Source organism: Pagrus major, chromosome 20 (assembly GCF_040436345.1).
Source record: "Pagrus major chromosome 20, Pma_NU_1.0".
In the NCBI taxonomy this organism is placed as follows: Eukaryota; Metazoa; Chordata; class Actinopteri; order Spariformes; family Sparidae; genus Pagrus; species Pagrus major.
Window position 1 is genome coordinate 22,358,917 of NC_133234.1, and position 23,121 is coordinate 22,382,037.

Sequence of the window (23,121 nt, forward strand, 5' to 3'; positions counted from 1 at the left end):
CCCGCACCTTCATGATGGTGGATCCGGGTAGCTGCGCCTGATTTGTGTTACTTTCCGAAACCGACAGTCTGCGCCCATTTCACCCTGTGATTGAACTCTGTTTTTAGTTTATTCTTGACACGACTATTTCCGTCACAACGACAACAGGGTGCAACACCCTGAGTCTGAAAATGTGCGGCCTTTTGCTCGTATTTAAACAATATTCATCCTCCTTCTCTACAGTGTATGTCGACTGGCTTTTCAGATCAGCCGTAAACACTTTGGACTTCTGACGAGGTCGGACATAACGTTGTAGGAAATGGCTCTTTTCAAGCATAACCAAAACCTGGTCCTGCTGAGGAAAGGTCAAAGGTCGTTACGACCAGGAGTCAGTGTGCAGAAAAAGATCAAGGACGTTCACATCTGCCAGGACCGACAAGACAGTCAGTTGGACCTTGTGGTGAGCTGAGGGCTGCAACTAATAATAACTTTCATTATTGATTTATCTGCTGATTATTTTCTTGATTCACTGATTGATCAATTTGTCCATAAAATGTCTGAAAATAATGAAAATTCTGGTTATAATTTCCCAAGATGACGCCTCCATTAGTCTGAGGCCCAAATATAATCGGGTTACTATCATGTGTGACAAAGAAAAGCAGCAAAACCTCACATTTGACGGACTGCAACCAGCAAATATTGATTTTTTCAGTCATTTTTACTTGAAAAATGACAAAAACGAATGATCAAGTTCATTCTTTATCAAATAATTTTTTGGCAATTGTCTAATTGATTAAATGCTGCAGCTCTTACCGAGCTCTAAGACACCCTCTTTAAACATCTGTTAGTGAGAGACTCAGTGACTTGCTTTACCCTCCAAACACTCTTCTGTGTTGTTGCTGCTGATTTAATTCCATCAATTTGTCTTTACAGTTGAGAGATATGTTGGTTGTCTTCACTTGTAAGGATTTGCTATTTCTGCACGCAAACAAAGACACACACACACACACACACACACACACAAAGGTTGTCCTAGCTGGGTTCAGTTAGATTAGCGGCCGTACTTCAGAACATGTGCTTGTTAAGCTCTCTTAACCTCCTGACTTTAGTTCACTCTGGCCTCAGCGCCTGCAGCGCTCCCGTGTCGCCACCGGTGGGAGCTGCACTAAACGTATTGGGCTGGATTAGGAGAGAAGACTGTGAGTGAAATGTGAATTCTGCTCAGAATCATCAGGGGAAATAAACATGAGCATATTGTGGGAGTATGTGTGAATGGCTGAGGGTGAGAAGGACGAGACGGACAGAGATAAGACAGAGCGGAAGGGACAGAGAGAGTGTTTGATGCGGTACGAACAGACAATCCCTGCAGGCGTCTGTCAGCAGGCAGATATGCAGATCATTTTTTTCCCTCCCCAAATCTCCAGATGTTTCAAAGGCTAAAGTCACAGGTCTGTTTGTCTGCGTGGTGTTTATGTGACTCTAGGGCAGCGTCCCAGTCACATCCACTTCTGTTCAACACTAACTTTGACAGTAACCTTGAAAGTTCCTCCTGTAATCATTTGACACTTTGAGTGGAGACTTTATAGACTGTGTGGACGTTCTCTTATGTGGTTCTAGTGGAGACTGTTCCAGCCCTTCATCATGACCTGACTCGACAGACCACTACATGTTCATGAGGGCGGTGTGGGTGGACACTGGCAGACGGTGTGGTTCAAGTTTGAGGTCTTCAGTGGGTGTAATAGCCATAGTAGTCTGCATCGCTGTTGCTGTCCTTCTCGCAGACGTCTCCACTGCGCGGAGGTGGGGAGTTTTCAGTGCTGGATGTGTAGGGCGACACCCTCCTCTTCTTGTTGTCCCCCACGGCGCCCTCGAACAGGCCCGAGTCAGCCGAGGCCGCTGATTTCACAGAGGGAGGTTCGAGCCAGGGGTCCTCTCCTTGCGCCACCTCCACAGAGTCTTTGGGCTTGTCCTGCAGCAGGGGCGGCTGCAGAGGCTCCAAGAGCGAGGGAGGGTGCAGCCTGGGGTTGCCTGGTGACGTAGAGGAAGATGATGAGGAGGAAGAGGATGATATGGGTCTGAACCAGCCCAGACTTGGGCCGGGCTTACTCGGGTGGCTGAGGTACTGAGGCGTGGGCCGGCTGGTGGTCCAGGCCGCTGAGGTGGCTCCTGATACAGACACGTTGGTAGATGCAAACGGATGGTCTGGGTAGTAGCTGAGGGCATGGTGAGCGGATGTCTGCAAGGGGAAGGGCTTGTAGAAACCATTTCCGGAGAAGTCACCCTCATAGGAGGAAGTGAAGTCGAGCCGGTTGGGGGCTACACCCTGCTGAGGTGGCAGGTACCAGCGGCTATGAGGGCCAGGGCTGGAGGCCGGGTCTTTGTGCTGCTGGCCCATGCCGATAGGCTCGCGGCCATAGAATCGGCTCTGTGGAAGGGGGCTCATGTACTGCTCGGGGAGGTAGCCTTGAGGGTAGCAGCTCCCTGGCAGCAGCTGCTGGCTCTCTGTGGGGGAGGGGGTGAGGCGATCAGAGTCGGGAGGAGCGTACAGCCTAGGCAGGAGGGAGGAGGAGGGGAAGAGAAGAGAGTGTGAGAAGAGAGAAAAAAAAGAAGGTGTTATTTCCTGCCCAAAACCTCAAACTATCTATCAAACATTTCACAGCCCCTCACACCCTTTCACTGCAGCGTGCTTGAGCAGCCAGTAATTGCATCTATATATTCCCATATTAAAATAAAGATGTGAGCACATTTAAAGCACCAGCAATGATCCAGTCTCACTATATTTACGGTGAAGCCAATGCACGATTCAAACAAATATTAATTATTTTCTCTTTACAAACAGAACTTTTTTGAAATACTTACGTGTCGTAATTGTCGCGGAAACCTTTAGCGAAGGGGTTATGGTCTATTTTCAGCTGAGTGATCTGTGTAAGGAATAGGGGGAGGGCATTGAGAGAATGTAGGCACAGGAAAAAGAGAAGGAGTGAGTGAGCACGTCAGAGAAATGAGAGCAGAAAGAGTGGAGGCCTCTGACTAATAATTAATGAGGATAATATGCAAGTTCTTCTCTTGTTGTTGGAAAGACTTCATGTCTGAACCAGAGAGTGGGCACACGTACTGTATATATAGATAGTGATGGAATAAACATAGAAACAGGGCGAGTGTATTTTGCTTTGGAGTACACTAGCTCTCACACAATGTATCTGAACAGCTGTTGTAGATATACTATATACAGCACATACTGCGAGGCCGGAGCTGCAGCTCTCAGGTCAGCTGAGGTGAGCTGACTCTTAGTTGAACTTGGCTACTGTATAGTAATGCCATGCTTACACTTGCAGTAGATTGCAGGAATGTAAATTAGCGCGTGTGAATTTTTGATGCATCCATGCATTAACCAAAGCTTCTATCTGAAACATGGCTCCGACATGAATCATTGAACTCCTCATTAAGACGGCGTTATAAAAGTTATAAGAGGTGTCATTATGGTGCTATGACCTCATATGCAGCCTCGCAGTGTACATTTATTTATCGTTCAGCAACACGGGGGTTGTTATAACAAAATGGTAGTTGTAGTCGCTTTATGCTGCTCACAAAACAAAAATCATGAAAGGATGAATGAATAAGAAGTCCTAAAAATAAAATACAACAAATAAATGTGTAAATAAAGGAGTTTAACACATGATTTATAACTTATTCTTAGGCTTTTCTGAGTTAGATTTGATAAAAAAAATAAGAAAACTAAGCTGAGGTTGACCATAATTTGGGAGAAAATTAAGAAAAAGAAAAGGTTTTTACATTTTATGCCATATTTGCTGTTTTGTTGTATATAAGGAAGCCCTTTTAAGACCTTGGTCACGGGACTTCAGATGATTCTGGCATTTTCACTCATGTATTACCATGTGTTTTATCAATTCGCACTATCCCTTCTTAAATAAACTAAACTAAAAACAAAACAAATCAAGAAAAATCATCAATTTATCATCCGTCTTCCTGCGATTTGCTGCGACTTACATCTGCGTTCTGATAGGCAGTGACGGCGATGAACTGCGTCTCCGGGAAGATGAAGGTCTGAGCTTTGGATGAGAGGAAGGGATCCTCTGAGCCGTCCTCCTTCACCTCCACAATGTGAAGACGAGGCTGGTACTTGTGGAGCGACTGGAGCACGATCATCTGGAGAGGAGATACAGGCCAGGACAGGGACAATGACAATCTGAAATCTGGTTCATGTGGTTTAAGATATTTTTGTTTGCATCTTGAAGCACTTTTCCACCGTGACTCCTAATAATGCAGTCAATCTCGATTTTGATGCAGAAAATGAAACTTTAAAGGATGAATACAAAGCTTCAGAACATCATGCCTGGAGCTGAAATCATACTGTAACACATGTCCAGACGTGCTCAGATGGAAGTATCAGACAGACAACAGGAAAAGGTAAGTACCTGTGCCACATTATTGGTGCTGCCCTTGTTGTTGGTGAGCTTGAGTTTGCTGAAAGACACTTCTTGTCTCATCCAGTGAGCTCCTGTGTTGGGAGAGTCGGGGTGCATGTACATCCGGTTCCCTGGAAGGAGGAAAAGCGACACCGTGAGCGAAGTTTAAAAGAAAGTATTTCTAATCTACTGCTGAAAACCAGTTTTATTTACACTTTTGGTTCTGGCCAAGGCAACAGTATTAAAAGTTTCACATAAAAGACAAACAAAGGCATGAAAACAAGACAGCAAAAAAGTTTAAACAACATAAAAAATATTAAATATATGAGCAAAAGCCTGAGAACAAACAGCAAATTACACCTAAAATATGGCAAATGCAATTAACTGCCCCTCTCGTTAGATTTATTGCAATACAAAAGTATTTTATGAGGTTGATTCAGTTTAATAAAGAGAATGAGAAACATACTTCACATCATGTATGACCTTAAATGAGTCTAATTTTTGCCAACAGGAATGATATTGTTTCTCATCCCTTTTATATTTGACACCTTCTTATTGCAGGATATATCAGCACTGTGATTTTTTCACAGTGTTACCACAATGACCTGCTAACCTTCTGCCAGCACACCACATATGTGCAATATTAATTCTAATAGAGTAAAGTTGTTTCACCACAGTTTCCACAACTTCAGTCACTATTCCACAACACCTGGCACATGTGTGACAACACCTTACACTTTCTCTCATCTATATAATTGTGGTTAGTCTATCATCAATCACACACAATGTGTCGTCTTGGTTGACTTGCTATTTTGTGTGTTTCTTTTTTTTTGTCTGAGGTGTGAACAGGAAGAAATAATGAATGAGAAGAGGAAGAGAACACAGGGAGTGTGACACATGGATGGGAACAGAAACAAAAAACAAATCCAAAAGTTCTTTAGAGATCTCCTAATGGGAAACAAGGCTGGAAAAGTTAAATCCAGAGTACAGCAAAATATTTCTGTCTATGTACTGAAACAGCTACGTACAGATAATGGGGAAAATTGTGACTGATATTGACACTGATATATCACAGTGTATTACAGGAGAAGCATGAAGGAAGGTGCATTTGATGACTATATTGAATATGGGTTAATATATGGGGTTTCTTTTCATTTTAATGAACTTATAGCTGGAAAATATGACGTTTTAAAGCCGCTTCACAAGGAACTTTCATTTCGTGTTCACTCTGGCGGCCCCTGTGGACAAAAGCGGTGGCGTTCCCACCGCCTCCTCTCATAAGGATCTTAATCTCGCCATTGCAGGCATTTGTTTCGAAAGCTTGTGAAAGAAAGATGCAAACAACATTCAATACTATTTTTGGTTGTTTGCAGGATGCGTAGTGATGAGGTGAAGTATCTATTTGTGGCTGCGTAAGTTAAATAACTATAATAAGATGATGGTGAAACAAAGTGAAGTTTCAGTGACGTGCCACCAAACTACAGAGCAGCTTCTTTCCTCAGGCTCTGAGACTCCTGTGCTGTAAGTCATATAGAAGGATGAGTATGAAATTGAAACGGTTTCATAACCAGTTAAAAAACTCCTTGTAGTCTGCTTAAAATCTGAAAATGTATTAGAATTTGACTGCACAGAGAAATAAAAATGAACTATAAGTATTAAAACCTCTAAAACAACAACAACAACAACGTCCTGTGAATTTCTCTCTCTACTTCTGTCACTCCCTGCAGAAGGACTTCAAGCAAAAGCAACATCAAAATGTCCACAGAAACCTCTCAGACTACGTGTGCATCATGATGCACATCTTGGTTTCCTTACTGTATGCATCTAGGGTTGCTTCAATATTGCTAACTAAACCACTTCCTCAAGACCTTCCATGCTGCAGCACCAAGCTGAAGACCTGACCAACAGCTACGCTCATCAGCTGCTGTTTGATCACATACTTTGTGAGAGAATTCGCTATTGGAAATGTGAGCACGTATTTTTTGAACTATTAATTGTGTCTGATGGGGTTAAGTGTCTGATTTAAGAAAATTATAATATTTGGGCAAAGTATTCTGTAAGCGATTGGGAAATAAATTGTGCATGTAGCAGGAACAGGTGACTGAAAACTTAGTAGTAATATAATGTAAGTAATGGAAAAAGCATTTCAAATTTTACTCAGTGCAAAAATTCTTTGAATGTAGTTAAAAAATACATAAAATGCACTCATAATGCACAATGGCCTATTTTAAAATAATATCAATATGTTACATTATTGTTTGTTTTTATCTACAATAATCGGAATTAATTTGCTGATTATATTGTTTTAATAATATGTCTCTGCAAAGTAACTAGTTACTTCAGCTTTTAAATAAATGAAGATGAGTACAAGTATTTTCTCTGGTCTGTGGTACAGTAAATATAAAGAAGCATAAAATGAAATTAATTAAGTACGAGTATCTGAAAATTGATCTGAACAGGCTTGGACAATGAGGGAATACATTTAACAGGATTAGGAAACAAAAAAGGTAATTGTATTCTGTTAAAGTTACAGGTAAAGATGTAATTAGATTACAGATACATTTAGTAAAAAGGGGGATTACTAACAGGATTACAATTTTTAAAAAAAAGGATGTATACACACTTGAGTATTAAGATTAAATAAAAGTGATCTTATTAATATTAATTTTATCTTGTCTTTATTTGCATATTTTTGGTATTGAGGTAATACAACACTACATTTTTTAAAGAGGTAATTAGTAACTATATTGGAATATATATTTGTAAACTCTCCCTGGATCCAAAGTACAGAACTGGAGTAAATGTATTTAGTTACTTTCCATCACTGCTTTTCAAATCTGCACATAATAATATGGTTACATTTGATTATTTATTTATTTTTTTATCTTACTAATAAAACATTGCTGCTGTTTTTTTTTAGGGTTATTAATAAAAAGACACACAGTTAACATCAGTATTTTTAACGTCCTTTCCTTGTACTCACTTTTCTTGTGTTTTAATCTGTTTGAATATAAATGATGTTTTCTGATCATCAAAATGTTTCCAGTCATAAAGCAGCAACAGAAAAATAACATATGAATCCATTACTTGTGATTTTATGATGTGCTCTGATGTTAAATGTACCTGGCATGTTACCCTCCGCCTTCCCACACTGGACCCACTTGCCGCCCTGGTACCTCCAGTGGTGCTGATCAGCCAGAACCACGTCCACGTAGACGTTATAGTGGACGGACGGGTCCAGAACGCTGATGTTGAAGCTCAGGAAGGGGAACATCCTCCTGGATAAACACATAGGAAAAAACGTGATCAATCACTGCTCCTTTTTTTTTATTATTTTTTTTAAAATCTTGTAGCTGAAGGCTGCAAGCTTCGACATTTCAATGGAAACTTTTTTTAAATTGATCTGCTAATTCCTCACACCTTTAATTGATAATTCCTATCACATTGTTCATAAAGTTCATGCAAAGTTCTCCACAGCCTTGGATGCATATTTGTCTGAAACTGCAATTTCCCTACTTAAAGCTACTACAAAGAGTATTTAAACAGTTGTGAAACAGTCTCAGTTTGTATGACCTACATAAGCCCATCAGCGAGAAGATTTTTCTTGACGCCTGCCAGAGACAGAGAGTCTGTGTTTACATTTTTACCAGGCAAAGTCACAGTGAGTAGGATGTTAGCCAGTTAAAAAGAAGCAAGAGTAGATTTCTCTTAAGATTATTTTATTTTATGACATTATATTTTGTGGTTTTGATGGTGGAAACATTACCACTTTTCTACACGGGGGCCTCTAAATTCAACTAAATATCAAAGTGACTTGTGGTAGCTTTAACCAGCTGGAAGATCACTGACGTCAAGTCAAGACTTTGCTTAAAGATAAGATCATTTTCGCGTCAAGGTTAGATTTTACAAGTAATCACTTGGTGGTTTTCTACTTAAGTCATACTTAAAATCAGAAATGATGGTGAGTCAATTTAATAACTGAGACATGTGCTCAATAGTTTCCTACTAAATGTCAGCAGAAAGATGGAAAATGCTCGCAGTATTTCTGTATTCTTGGTGATATAAAATGCATGTATGACTACTACCAGGAGGATTTGACCCACTGAGATTGCGTAGTATTTTTTTACTGGCATTTCTAATGACATCAGTGAGTAGAAGATTCTGTTTTAAAAGTAGGATGAAAAAAAATCCAACGACATACTTAAAAAAGTGTCCTAATTTGTCCAACTAATGGCTTCTCAGCAGTCATCGCTGTCAGAAACAGGCTGGGGGAGTTCGCCCTTCCCCCAACCAAGTGCATGTTTCTAAGAAAAGTCCTTCCAAGACAAAATACTGAGAAACAAAGTCAAAGGCACAAATGAATGTGTTGCAAACGCTCTTTCAGGACAACAACGTAGAGACATGAGGTGAATAGGTGACTCTTCCTGTTCGCCTCTGCTTCACCAGCTGAAGAATCAAGGGCAACGGAGCAGAGGTGGAGGGGACGGCTGACAGTGGAGGGACGAGTGAAGGTGAATATTTAATGCTGCTGTTAATAAAAGATGCCACAGAAGCTGCCCCCGATTGCTGGAGCTTTACATGTGGAACTTATTTTGACTACAGGAGGGCTTCAGTGAGACGAGGTAACCGGGAGGTCAGGGCGTCCCCGGGCACCACGGCGCAGGGACGGTTAAACCGGGAGAGGACGACGCACACAAATATGAAGACATGGACACCGGATGCACAAACCCACACCATGACAGAAATACACTTGTGACAGTCTATAGGCATATATACATTAAACATTCAGGGTGCATGTGGTGTTGACAGAGAAGCTCTTACTGTCTCAGCAACCTGCTGAGAAGTTCCCGTTTTATTTAATACAGAGCAAAGCATCATCATCTATCATCCGAGAATAGTTCCAGATGAGTGAAACAGTAAGTTCGTGCCTGGAGCTGGATCAGAAGATAAATAGGTTAAAGTGAGGCTACAACTAGAACGTGGTTAGCCTAGCTTAGCATAAAGACTGGAAGCAGGAGGCCTGGCTTTGTTGAAAGGTAAACAAAATTAAGTCTACAGCCATGCTGGTGGCTCTATGAGATTAGCTTAATGCTAAAATAGGTATGCCATAACATGCTGCTGTGAAGTAGGTTGCTAACATTTACTAATCAGCACTAAACACTTGGGATGTAACGATTATAGATCTTGATGGTGCGATTACAGTCTGAGAAAAAAATCCTAGTTTCACGATTTCATGATTATGTAATTTATTTCACAACACAGGATGTATAAAATCTCATGAGCAGTTTTATTAAGTGTAGGCTAATATAGTAACCAAAATAATACAATAAACCAAAAATTCAGGTCAAAGACGCAGTTTCAGTAGGTTATAAATGACATAAATGAAAACATCTCTTATGTAGGTATTGGGATTGTGAGGGGATTACATGATGGCATTGGTTGGTGCACTGCATTTTAAGCTGGTACACCGGGTTTGTTTTGTGGCAGTCGAATATTTCACTAACAACTACAAATGTCGTGCCTGTTGGTGGTGCAAGAGGAAAGTCAAAGGATCACCAAAATCAGCAGGATTCATCCTCCGGGAACCATGAATGTCTGAACATGTTCTACCAACCGGCCTACTGACACACCAACAGATGGACATCACCCTCCATAGATCTCTCAAATCTTATTACCAGCACTAAAGCTCACTAAGGCATCTTTCACGCATAGTTTCCTGTAAATAATACTTCCCTAAATGAAAATTCACTCCTCTGTGTGTCTAAGGGTCAATAAATGAACCTCTGAACGAGGGTTAATTCATTCCATTATTCTCATTCATGCTATGTGTTTGTATATGAGCCTGTAGTGCAGTGTGGGTCTATAGGAGGTCACCAGTGTGTCGCTGCTGTTAATAAATCAGGGCAACATGTTTGACATTTGGTCCCGCTGTTTTAAACTGGACAACAGCACCCGAGGCTATGGTTTCTACTGTTTGCTGTTTGCTGTTGGGGTGTTTGTAATGAGCGATGCCCTCCATGAACTTGATCTGTTCGATTGTGAAACGTGATTGAGTTTTATTTTTAACTGCACGTCCTGCCCAGAGTGCGTCTGCAGCACCACGCCGTGTTTTAAAACTCAAGCTGAACAAAAACATGTGAGGGATTTGTTTCACCAAAAAATGGATCGAAAGAATTTAGAGGAAAGGAAGTGTTAACCGTGTTTTATGAAGTGCCTGGCTCAAATTAGTCACTATAAGAGTGCAAAGTACACAAAAAAGAAAAAATAAACTTCCTGTTCAGAAACACCCTCTTGTTTCTTTTCTGAAACGTTTTGGTGTGGGTGGAACCGATAGATAAGATCTAAAGCCTACAGTATTTGATCACATATTAACATGCAAAAAAACAGTGCTCTCTGAGAACAACAGGAGTTCAACTTATCATAAAGATTCAGTCTGAAGCGTTTCCAGAAAAGAAAATCCTACATGTTGTCAGCGCTGTTCAGATAAACTACACGAGCTGTTATCTCATCTGGATGTGAAATTTATCTCCTTTAAATGCAGGGTGTCCTCCCTGAAGCAGTTTGGTCATTTAGCAGTGTAAAAACAAGTGAGGTGTGTAAAGAGACGATGCGTTCGAGGCCACTGGGTCACCTGGAGGGCCCCGTCAGTGTTGATGAGGATTGTGTTGTGTGGCCTCGATCTGTGTTTTTTTAAACATGAAAAAAAGGGCCAATTAAAAATATACTTCTCTCACATAATGAATTCATAAAGTTAGTGTGGACGGATGTCAAACTTTGACACAAATCAGTTGTCACATGTTATTATAATCAGTTCTTTATTTCTGCACGAAGGCTGGGTATCACACCTAAATATGTTTTTAATGCAGACTAAAAATCAAATATAGACAGTTGGCATGAGATGTCTGATCAGATTCTTGTTCATTTACTTCTAAATTTTTCTTTTTGTCCACAACTAACAGTGACTTGATCCAACAAGTATTGTATGTGTGTCAAAGCCTGATATATCTCCATAGAGCTCTGCTGTCGTCCAAAAACTATATATAACATATCACTGTTGCACTCAGTGACATGTTCCTTCGTGAACACGTACACTGTAGTTTATTTTGACTCGATCACACATTCATCATCCTGTGGCTACAAATACTCGCTAGAGCACCGAATGGTTGTTAATCCGCTGCTGAAAATAGTCCCAATCAACTGTTTCCTTTGTTGAAAACTACAGTCCCCAGCTGTTTTAGGACATTTTTTAAAAGATCGCTTGGCTACCCGTAAGTACCCAGGCTGACACTGTATGTGCTAATGTATTCATGCTGCTATGTATTAAAAACATTGTAAAAATATTTACGCGTGATCTCTTTTTTTTATTGAAATTAAGCAAACATATACTTGCATGTATTTTTAAGTTGTAGGCTACAGCCCAGTAGCCAAAATAAAAGGTTGGCATTGTACATTTCTGCAAACCATGGATGTGTTTGTACATTTCCCACATATCATATCAACATTTCTAAAATGCATTAGCCAAAAAGCAGAAGGTACTCAGTGCACAGCCGCGGTCAAACCACAGTGGACCAATGACATGTTTAAAAAAAATCTAATAAATACATTTAAAATAACAAATAGCAAATGTTGCTTCATCAGATTAGCTCTGCGCTTATTTGCCAACAGGTGTTTCTTTTCTGTCAACTGTCAAACTATGTCCAGATTATATATATATTGTATATGAGCTGACTTTTTCATCAATTGGCAGTTGGTGGTGATGTAACCTACATGAGACGGCTAGTCAGAGACCACTGCTTGGGACTTCCTGTTTTAACAGACAAAACTGGATATTTTACAAGACATCAAGACATTTTGCAGCCATCTTTGTAGAAAAAAAACATGGCATTTTAAGCATGAAATATTACCTTTTTTAACCCCAAGCAATAGGGGTGGGAATCACAAAGTAACTTGTGATATGATACGATATATGTTATGATACGATTAGTTGCAGATAGTTTTACGATACAGCAATTCTGCAATGATTGATACACTGCAAGACAATCATCTAACGATATATATGTATACTCATGGCTCACTAAAATCTTCAAATGTCAAAACTTTGTAAATTAAGTTTACAGAAGTTTAAGCCAAGAGGAGTTATGAAGTAGTGACTCTGGTAAGACACATTTTCAGGGGAATCTTTTATGGAATGTTTTAATAAAAATATTGATATTTGGCGCCAGTGCCAGGATCGCAAGAGGAAGCGATACGTCACATCGCAGAATCAGTATCTTGTCCAACCCCTTGTCAGCCTAACCAGACATCAAGCACAGTGTTGTCACGACATAAAACAACTTATCAGTGGTTATAAGAAGAAATGTATGCCAGAAACATTTTACAACATGTATTCTGGATTGTGTCTTTGTATGCTCTTTATGCTTGTTGACTGAGCACACACACACACACACACACACACACACACACACACACACACACACACACACACACACACACACGCACATGCACACGTGCACACACACTTGCACACACGCTCGTCTTACCCTTCAGGGGTAAGACAAAACCCTGCCATGAGCGGTCCCAGTTGGGTCTTTCTGGCTACATGGCGAGTCCAGTTTAACAATCAATCATAGTTCTTGGTGAAACAGAATCGTGGCAGCAGCTCTTTAGTGGCTCGCAGAGAGCAGGTGAAAGGGCTCTTCTTCCACTGCTCTCTTTAATACAAGTGAAAACAGAAACTGGGCTGTTCAGCATATGAATGGATCGACCCACACTGTGTGAGAGTAATCTAGAAAGTAGATGAGTAGTTATCGTTTTTGCTCCACTGATATTGTCGATTGACTTATACTAGAGCCTTTTATAGGAAATCAGTACTTGGCAAAGGGGGAAACCATAAAAACACAACACAGAGGGGTATTTGCATGCGGGGGCGGCAGCAGACTTTATGTTGAGTTCACTGAGAGAAGCTGAAAAACACAAAAAACATGTTAGCGTGCAGATTTCGTCAGTGTGGTGGCGCCGTGGTGATGAAACGTACAGTAGCTGTGCTGTGCTCTCAGACGACGAGTTTGTGTTTGCATGACAGTTACAACCACAGAGAAAACAGCTTTTGCATTCAAGCAAACGCTCTTGCAGTAGACTGATACACAATCGCAAAGACTCGCTTCGACACCAGTGGGAATCAAACCTGCAGCTCTAAAGCTAGCAGACAGACTCCCTAACCAACCTGCCAGTGTGCCACTGTGATTCACTGGAAACTTGACAGTAATGACAAACGGCTGGCGCTCCCTCCGCCCGATCCAGGTGTATATACGCACATGAATACTCATAACTGAAGTATTTTTTGAGACAGAATACCATAGAAACAGATGAGTGTGGTGAACCAGCCAGTAAATCAGAGACAGTACTGCTGGTGGTGACATTTAAAAAAAATCAAAATAAACTGTGTGGATGTTGGGGAGAGAGGAAGACGGAGAGGGGAGGGGGGGGGGTTGGGTAGACAGAGGGCGCGGGAGGGGAAACCGCGGGGGGGAAACGGAGGTTAGAGAAAGGGAAAAGGAAAGAGCAGAGGGTGGAGTGAAGGTAGGGAGGGGTGGAGGGGTTTGTCCTGGGGATGCAAGAGAAGAGGAACTGGATATTCACCAGGGAGAGGACTTTTCTACATGAGCGCACCGCTGATTCATCTGGACAGGAGTTCAGGTCCAGTTTTTGTCACCGTGCGTACGCTTGATCATCTGTGACGAAAACATGCCAGTCTACAGCTGCTGCCGGACACAAGCACTCTTTAACACACACACACACACACACACACACACACACACACACACACACACACACACACACACACACACACACACACACTCCTGCTTCTCTACTGACTTACTGCAGAGGAATTCAGAGACCAGACATGTTGAAATTTCTAATTTCAACGTGCAGTCGGTTATCTGATAATGCTGATTTCATGATTCATACCTCATAAATGATAAGGCTGGTTTTTATTTCTTATCAACAAAGCCTGTGTAAAGAGCAAAACTACAAATATGTGTCTTTCACAATACTTTGACTTCCCTAAACTGTTCGTGACACCTCAAGGTTAATTGTTCCCATAGTGAAGATGGAAATAATTAAAATATGTCACAAATATATGATTTTATTTTCTAGTAAATTCCCCAAACAGCTAGGCACTGTAATTTTTTTTTATCAAACGTGACTCAAACAGGAGGAATCTGCGAATTTGTTGGGGACTATTTTCAGCAGCGGATTAATACACATTTGTGTCTGTTGTGGGTATTCCCAGCAGTAGGTGTATGTAGAATAGAGTCAAAGTAAACGACATGATATCATATGATGGCGTACAAATAGCACGCCACTTTTAAGCACACTTCATGTGTCATGTGTACACGTTTTTACTATTTTTGCGTGTCATATGACATCGTACGCATTTTATGAGTTTTTAGTTTTTGTCATGTTATGAGTCAGGTGACCGTCATTGTCACGGTAACAATACAGGCCGTCCTCATCAGAAAAATGACAGTATAGGTCGACTGTGAAAGCAGCGTATTACAACCCAAATTTAGATTTCTTGTTAGACGACTTCTCTCTGTCTGTCTTTGTTTGCAGTCTTGTTTGGCGTTGAGGTAATCAAAAAGTAACGGAAAATAATCAAGTTACATTACTTTTATACGTTTTTTAACAGGTTATTAGTAACTGTGTCGGAATACATTTTAAAAATAACACTCCCAATCCTGTCGGTGAGGTTACGTCATGTACACTAAGCAACTGAAGTGACATAAGTAACGTAGTTATTTTAATCCAAATCGCGATGTTTCCCTAAACCTAACCAGGTCCTATTCTTGCCTAAACTATTACGTCGAAGCTCCGGTACACCTGACGCTGGTACGCTGCATGGGTCATGTTGTTACATCATCTTGGGAGTCCTTGGCAATCGACCTATGCAGTCGTTTAGATACGTATGATGTGAAAGAGTTGCGGTTTGGTTAGGTTTAGGCATCCAAACTACTTGGATATGTTTGTGAAAAGATAATGGTCTGGGTAAGAATTATAAAAGTTATGTTATGTACATAAATTAACTTGCGGATGTACAAATAAAGTGAATGTTGAGTTTTGGTTTCACATGAAATATGAAGACCGGTCTCCTGGTGAAGGTTCTGTGTAAATAACATTTTTTGCGGAAATCCAAAAAATGCATTGTGATAATACAGAAAATGACCTGACCTATGCGGCATTTGATTACACCAGGTCCAAATTAACTGCACAGTGTGTTAATCTTAATGAAGGAACACTCAATCGGTGCAACAGTGTGGCTCACTGATGTGTTTTTAATAGCTTTTGGACAACAATGGAGCTCTTTGGCCCAATACTTGCTAGTCAGATCAACTCATTGTTAGTTTGGTCTTTCATGAGATTTTGTCGACAAAAAGTAAAAAATAACCTCATGTACAAGGAAACAGGCTTCATATTTGGTATCTGATTAACCACACAACAAAATAAGACTGCCTCTTTCAGTCCTCTCAGCCTCAAATGTTTTGTTTAACTCCTAATATAGAGAAACACCGGTGAGAATGACGACGTTGAGGCTGGCGGGATTCGGCCTGTGTCTCAAAAAGCTGCGGACTTCACCGCTCAGTTATTAGAGGATACGAGGAAGCACTCGTACAGCTATCTGCAAATATTGGCACTTGATGTTTCTGCGAAAAGCTGCATGTGTGCACATAAACAGCTGAACAGGAAGTGACAAGTCATACTGTCAAAACCTTGAAATAGTCCCACTTCTGCTTTCAGACAGAGAGCGAGCGAGAGAGAATTAATACACAAGACTTCCAAACATTCCTCCACAAACATCATGCAGAGAAATTTCCTTCTTAATTTTGTTCTTTGACTTGATTATTGACATGTTTTACTTTACTTCAGCACATTTTATTGAAACGTCTGTGGTCAGGAGTGACAGAGAGGGCACCCACTCGAATTTCCTTGCTGATGTGAAGTGATAATTTCCAAATTATGACAAACCTACTTTGGAAAGAAACTTGATTATTCAGTGAGTATGAATGTAGATGAATCTTTACTTTGTGGGATTTAACAGCAGCTGCAGTCTATTTAAAAGAAATGTGTTGATATACTGTATGTCGTATATATGGGGTGCAGGTCCCCAGCAAAAAGGGGAATAATTCATTTTCATTTTAATTTCATCCACATTTTCTGCAAACCACAGATATGCACAAGGTTGACATCTGTAGAAAACGAGGCATATCACATATTCACATTAAATGCTTATTAGCTAGCTTTCACATCATGAGGTGGAGGGGATGTTGGTGTTGTTACTACAGCCAACAAGGCTGCCAAACGACCGCAGTTTGAGTCACACCGCTGGACATTTTCGAGGACATCTGGGGATATTTCCAATACGTGTTTGTGGCGACAAAACCGCCAATTTTTTAGGGGAAGTTGAACTGTTTCCATCCATGATTGTGGTGACCAAAACAGGTATTTTAAGCCAAACTATGACGTTTTCTGAAAGCCAAGTGGTTTTTGTGCCTAAACCTAACCAGAGAATAAGCCCAGTGTTGTGACGAGAGAGAACTGGAAAATTCAACCTACACAAACGTAAAGGTGCAACATAAAGAAACGTTGACTTTAAACTCGTCTGTGGTTTTGCACTAATGTTCTTAGCTCACATTTATTCTGGTGATTGGGTTGCAGTTACACAATGTATGACCGTTTTGGTCCTGGGTTTCGTACAGTATCTATTATAAAACATCCAAAAGCAAACTTCTTCAGATGGGGATCCAGGTGTCACTTTTCACACATATAAAAACTTAAAACTACCCATACATGTCATAATAACTCTTGAATCAGAGAACTTCGTCTTCAGCCACTCATCACAGTACCTCGTCATAAGTACTATTCTTTGGAGCCAAATAGATCAGAGGATGATTTCCTCTCTGAGAAACTACAGTCAGACCTCAGACTGATACAGTTTGGACTCAGAGGAATCATGCTCATGTGCTCTCTCTGCTCCACTGACTTCAGCTCTGCATTATTTCCCTGAAAAGGTGTTTAGAACTTAGTCACTCTTATCTCCTTCCTCGAACACACACACACACACACACACACACACACACACACACACACACACACACACACACACACACACACACACACACACACACACACACACTGTACTGTAGGTGCAGGGTCAAGCAAAAGTTCATCAGCAGGAGTTAAGAGTTGTTAAATGTCTTTAAATCTTTGAGCAGACAGCGTCAATTGATGATTCAAGTGTGGGCACATTTCAGGCCGATGACATACAATTAATTCAAAGGTCTATTTATTTAGTGCTTGACTATTTATTGATATTATATCGTTATTGTCATGTCTTGGATTGTTATTGCTGGATAAGTGTTGTCTTTCCCTGGTTAAACAGGCTGCATTACAGTAAAGTGATGTCATTTTCTGAATTGACCAGACTGTACTTCTGATACTTCCCTTTACCAGAGCTGGGGATCAAAAGCGCAATATACTTTTTCTGACACAACACAATATCTGAACTTTCTCCTCCTCACATTTTCAAAACAGGCTTGTTACTTTAGTTTTTAATGCATTTGGAATGCAAGTTTTTTTTCATGCGGCTTTTTGATGACCTGGGAATGAACTCAACAATTAACTATCTTTGTGGTGCGTTCAGGAACAGCTCTGACAAACCCTTCTGATTCTACCTTTAAGTTAACGTGAGCTTCAGTTAGCTTTGCACAGAAATAGCCAGTAGAAATGTCCTTCAGCGGGATACTTTTTACCTTTGAGTACATTTCAGGGCCTGTACTCTATTAAGTAAAAAGGTTGAATAACTACTTCTACTTTTACCACAGTCTTTTTTTGGACAAATGTCACATCCACATTACTGTAAAATTAAAAAAAAAATCTCATTGTGTTAATATTTTGTCATGGTACCAATAGTTATCCCGCAATATCAATCTGAGTTTGGTCAAAAATATCATGATATTTCATTTTGTCGCCCAGCCCGAGCAATCAGGAAGTGCTTTATTAGAGTCGATTTCAAAATATTAAAGATATTGATCATGTATTGCAATATCGCCTAAAAATACTAGAGCCGTTAGATTTATGTAAAATCGATGTGATTTCCAGAAAAAAGTCCCTTAACCTGAACGTGCTTCTTGGAAACCAAGTCAGGTGTAAAGTTTGTCCTCTTGACTCATATCTAAGCTCACCCATGCAGGTGTAGGATCAGCACATGGGGTCAAACAAATTATTGAGGAAAACAGCTTCACTTTCTCGTTTCACTTTGACTCACTTGATTCTTTTTCAGTATGTCAGAAAAAATCCCATTATTTAGCATCAAAAAAAGCCTCTCTCACATCTTTATTTCCCTCTCTTTTTTCTCTCTCGTCGTGTTTACCTCGACGCTCTCTGCCCTCATAAACTTTGCCTCCAAGCAAGCACCAGTCGCAGTGTCTGAGCAGGGCCTTAACCAGTGTGGTGGTCTGAATTTAGCTCATGAGAAGTGCAGATGAATTCGCCCCCTCCCTTTGCTACAGGCCATGAAAATGTCTCTAGATTTCAAAGCCCAGGTGTGGTACATCATGTGCAAAACTTCTGAGAGATCTGTCAGGCTGTACAGCCGGCGTCGAGTGCAGGCTGAAGAAAGTGTAAAAAAAAAAAAAAAAAGAGAGAGAATCTAGTCTTTTACTTCCTGAACTTCAAAGGTGCCTCACCTTCTCAGCGTGGCCATCTAAAGGCTCAGTTGTGTTTGACCCTTCTCTACACTTTTCTCTTGAGTTTCTTTCACCCTTTCTCTTACAGACACCAGGGTTTTGATTAACATTGCACACTCCCAGACTTCCCTCTAAAAATCACAGCAAAATTATTGTGTGAGCCTGAACCCAAGATGAAAATTTAAGAAGGATATTGCCTCTGATATTGAAAAATCCATCTCCCTTTTTTTTTTGGGGTGCAGTTTCTCAGCTCAGCTCCTGCAGAATCTTGCAGGAGTTTTTGTTAAAAAAATCTCAGATTTTTGGACGTCTTCGTCACTTATTCTGCTGGATATTTGCAGCTCTGCATGCGAACGAGAGGGGTGAGAATATTTGCATCGTCAAGATTTGAAATTTTCGTAGCATGAGGTGGTTTGTGGTTTTTGCACAAGTTGAAAATGTGCTTTTTGTCTCATAACACCTTTGCGCCCAATTTCGCAGATCCTTCTGTTATTGCGGGTGGTGTTTACACTTATTGTGAGGAAAAGCTTAGCAAGTGTGCGTGGAAGTGTCACCTGTAGTCTTTGATTTGGTGTTGTTTGAAGTGAAGTGCAAAATCAAATCAGTAAAACATCAAAGTATTTAAAAATCCCACGACTGGATAGATAATAGCTGCTGATCATAGTGTGTGTTTTCTAGAGAGCAACCTGCCAGGGCTGGTTATGTCAAATGACACACACACACACACACACACACACACACACACACACACACACACACACACACACACACACCACACACACACTAAGAAAAATAGGGTGGAAACACAATGCATTCTTGACACAAACTACTCGAAACTTTCTCTGCTTTCACAAAAACTTGCTCACAAAATCTAAATTTCTAATAAACTTTTAAAAAAATTATTGAACAGTTGCAGCAATCAGATGAAGCATTACAACAGAGCACCTTCTTTAAAATTCAAAAGAAAAAATGTCTTGAAAAATCACCTCAAGCTTTTCTGACTTCCAAAAAAAAAATGCTCTCAGAATAGCTCAGACAGCAGGTGTGTGTACAGGAGTCAACCAGAGAGCACAGAAACCAAGCAGGTCAAAGGGGAATATTTTACAAGAGCGTAATTCTCAGTTTAGAAAAAATGAAATTCATGCTCTAACACTGAGAACCCTCCTGCTTTTAAAAGGCCAAAAAATAAAAAAATAAATAAAACAAAGCAGTTTAAAAAATAAATCTGAGATATTAGAGATGTGTTTCTTTAGATTTAAGGAGCTTCACCTGACAGACAGAGTGAACTGCAAATATCGGTGTCCTATTGTGTGACAGTGTGCACAGATCCGAGCCATGAGAAACCTATGGCCTGAAACCTTCTGTCAAACACAAGTGTCGCATATTAGTGAATTAATCCTCATCGACGTGACTGCGTCTTAATGCTCGCTGACCCATCAGAGGGGCCCGCCAGCGCCGTCTCTTCCCCTCCTCTCTCTTCCTCTCTCCTCCTCCTCCCCTCTCTCTTTCTCTCTAGCTCTCTTTCTCTCTCTCTTTTTCTCTCTCTCTCTCTCTCTCTCTCAGGTCAGGAGCCTCTCAAACGCTTTAACATGATTTTCTTTTTTATCATGACCTCACTATTATCGTTTTCTACAGCCGCCTACTGCACAGATATCACGCTGAGGTCGATTTATCTCACTTTATCACCTCTGCTTTAGAAAAGTCCTCTCAGTCAGAGCATGATAAGACTGTCACCGATTTTATTTTTCAGATTTTTTTCTTAGTTTAATAATAAAATCACAGGGTGGAGAGTTTGTTTTGTAGGTTTTGGACGAGAAAATAAAAATTAAAATACCTTCAGGAGGAGTCATTTTGTGCGTACTGCCTCGAGTGAGTAATAATAAAGCGCCCTGAGAGAGCTCGAATTTAATTGATTACCCTCGTTTTAGGGGTTAATTTCCTGCTGCGTTAAACCGAGGGGATCATCTGGTTTAGAGGTCAGGCAGAGGTGTCAAAATGTTTTCCAGCAACTGATATTTTGCTCCTCTTCACTCATTCATTTCTCCGGACCCTTGAGCACATTTTGAGGGGCAGGACTCTGTGAAAATGTTTATTGGACCAATTAAAATTCAAATTCTTCTGCAAAATCCTTGAGATGCATTTTAAAAATAATTACTCCAAAGTGCGCATTTTCGATCCGCTTTTGACGAATTGTGCGTAAAAGCAGCAAATACCATGAGCAACGTAACTATGTAGTTCAGAGGTCATTCTCATCCTAACTAAGAACCAAAAGCTGCCAACACCCCCGTCACCTGACCAGGGATGATGCCTTGTAGTAAACAGGAGCTACTAAAAGATGAGTAAACTCTGACCTCCAATGGGGGATCACCACAAAGCAGCGAGGCTTGAAAGTGTAATAAAGTTCACAGAAAAACCGTCTTTCTGTTAAATTATAGGAAGCCGCGTGATGTATTGTGGTGTCTGCCCACCATTAAAGTAAGACTGACAGTGAGTACATTGGAAAGTGCGTAAAACCAAAAGAACAGCGGTGCGTAACTTGCAAATTTGCAGCTTTTTCTGAACCAAAAAGTGTGGAAAAATAAGAGAATTGTTGGCGTTGTCTGTCAGACTCACCTCCCCTGTTTGGTGATTATCATCTCGGTTTGGAACTTGTGGAACTTGGCCCACAGCGGGTAGTTATTGAGCAGAGCCTGAGTCTTCCCGCACACCTGTAGCCCAGGTAAAGGGTAGAGAGGCGGCCGCTGGTAGCCGTGCTGAAAGCTGGCGGTGTAACTCTCCGGAGGAGAAGAGTACAAGTCTTTCCCGCCTGTTGGAAACCCGTCTCCTGCCGTCGGGATGTAACCCTGCCCGGCTGCGCTTCTCGGCGGCGACCGCACGCCGCCGTACGGGCAACTGCTGAGGGTCTGTGCGTAAAACCTGCCGGGCTGCGCTCCGTACCCTCCCACCGCCTGCTCCGAGTGGTACGGCAGAGCCAGGGCGTCCTGGCCGCTCTGAACAGAGTCCGGGTAGTAAAACCTCGCGTCCTGAATCCCCATTTTGAACTCGGCTAGATCCTTGCCGCCGCGGTGGAGGTGACTGCTGATGTCGGGGTTCTTTCCGAAAGTTTGCGTTTCAGTCCCATTCAACATGCTGAGGTAGAGGTTGCCACCTATGCCGCCCATTTGCAGCCGCGCTCCCGGTCTGTGCGTAATGTCATAAGGCTCCGCTGCTGCGTCCAGTCGAATAAGAGCATGTACAATAAAAACAAATCACAAAACAGCTCAGCGTGGACTCCTCACTTGTCACTCACAGCGGGCTGACATGCCACAGACTTTAACAACCTCAGAGCCTCTAAATTAAAATATTAACCACCTCTCTCACGCTCTTATTAGAATATTTATTCATAAAGTTTTTTTTTTTTTTTATTATCCGAGCAGGTGATTGTCTTGTCTTTTTTGACGTGTGGAGTCGCTACCAGTGACTCAAACACATGCTCAGTTTTCTAACCTATGATATATACACATATACACTATGTCAGTGGTCATATTTGGAGGAGTGTCTGATGCAGGAGGCAGGACCGTGATAGGCTCCAGATATGAGAGAGAGCCATCCCCTCCATCAGAGAGCAGCTCGACACCAGCTCCACACAGGAGTCACATCATTTATACATTTAACAAGGAAAATATCCAGATTTTAAAATTAAATTACATGAAAAGTAACACTTGATGCCACAACCTCCCTGTTGGGGATATGTTTTAATTTATGTTTAATTCTAATCAGCTCACATGAATAATTAATGTTTGCCTCTAATTAATAACTAAATGTTTTGATGATGAGTTAAAATGAGCTGAAGACAAATCAGTTCATTAAAATTATCATTAATTGGGACGATAATTAAATGTAATTCTGACAAAACATCAATTATTCACTGACTCCAGGTCTCATACACTGAATTTGCTCAAAAATTCAACAATAAATTAAATATTTTT

The 23,121-nt window shown here is 40.9% G+C and overlaps 1 protein-coding gene across 1 annotated transcript; it reads right to left on the bottom strand.

The window, feature by feature from the left end:
- Window positions 1-852: 852 nt before the first annotated feature.
- tbx21 (T-box transcription factor 21) lies at window positions 853-22,614 on the bottom strand. Its single transcript, XM_073488995.1, has 6 exons — window positions 21,767-22,614; window positions 7,530-7,684; window positions 4,416-4,537; window positions 3,988-4,146; window positions 2,839-2,900; window positions 853-2,528 (listed from the first exon to the last, which is right to left on the bottom strand). The coding sequence occupies exons 1-6, from the start codon at window positions 22,312-22,314 to the stop codon at window positions 1,706-1,708; spliced, it is 1,869 nt and encodes a 622-aa protein (XP_073345096.1). The 5' UTR covers window positions 22,315-22,614; the 3' UTR covers window positions 853-1,705.
- Between the last annotated feature and the right edge of the window lie 507 nt (window positions 22,615-23,121).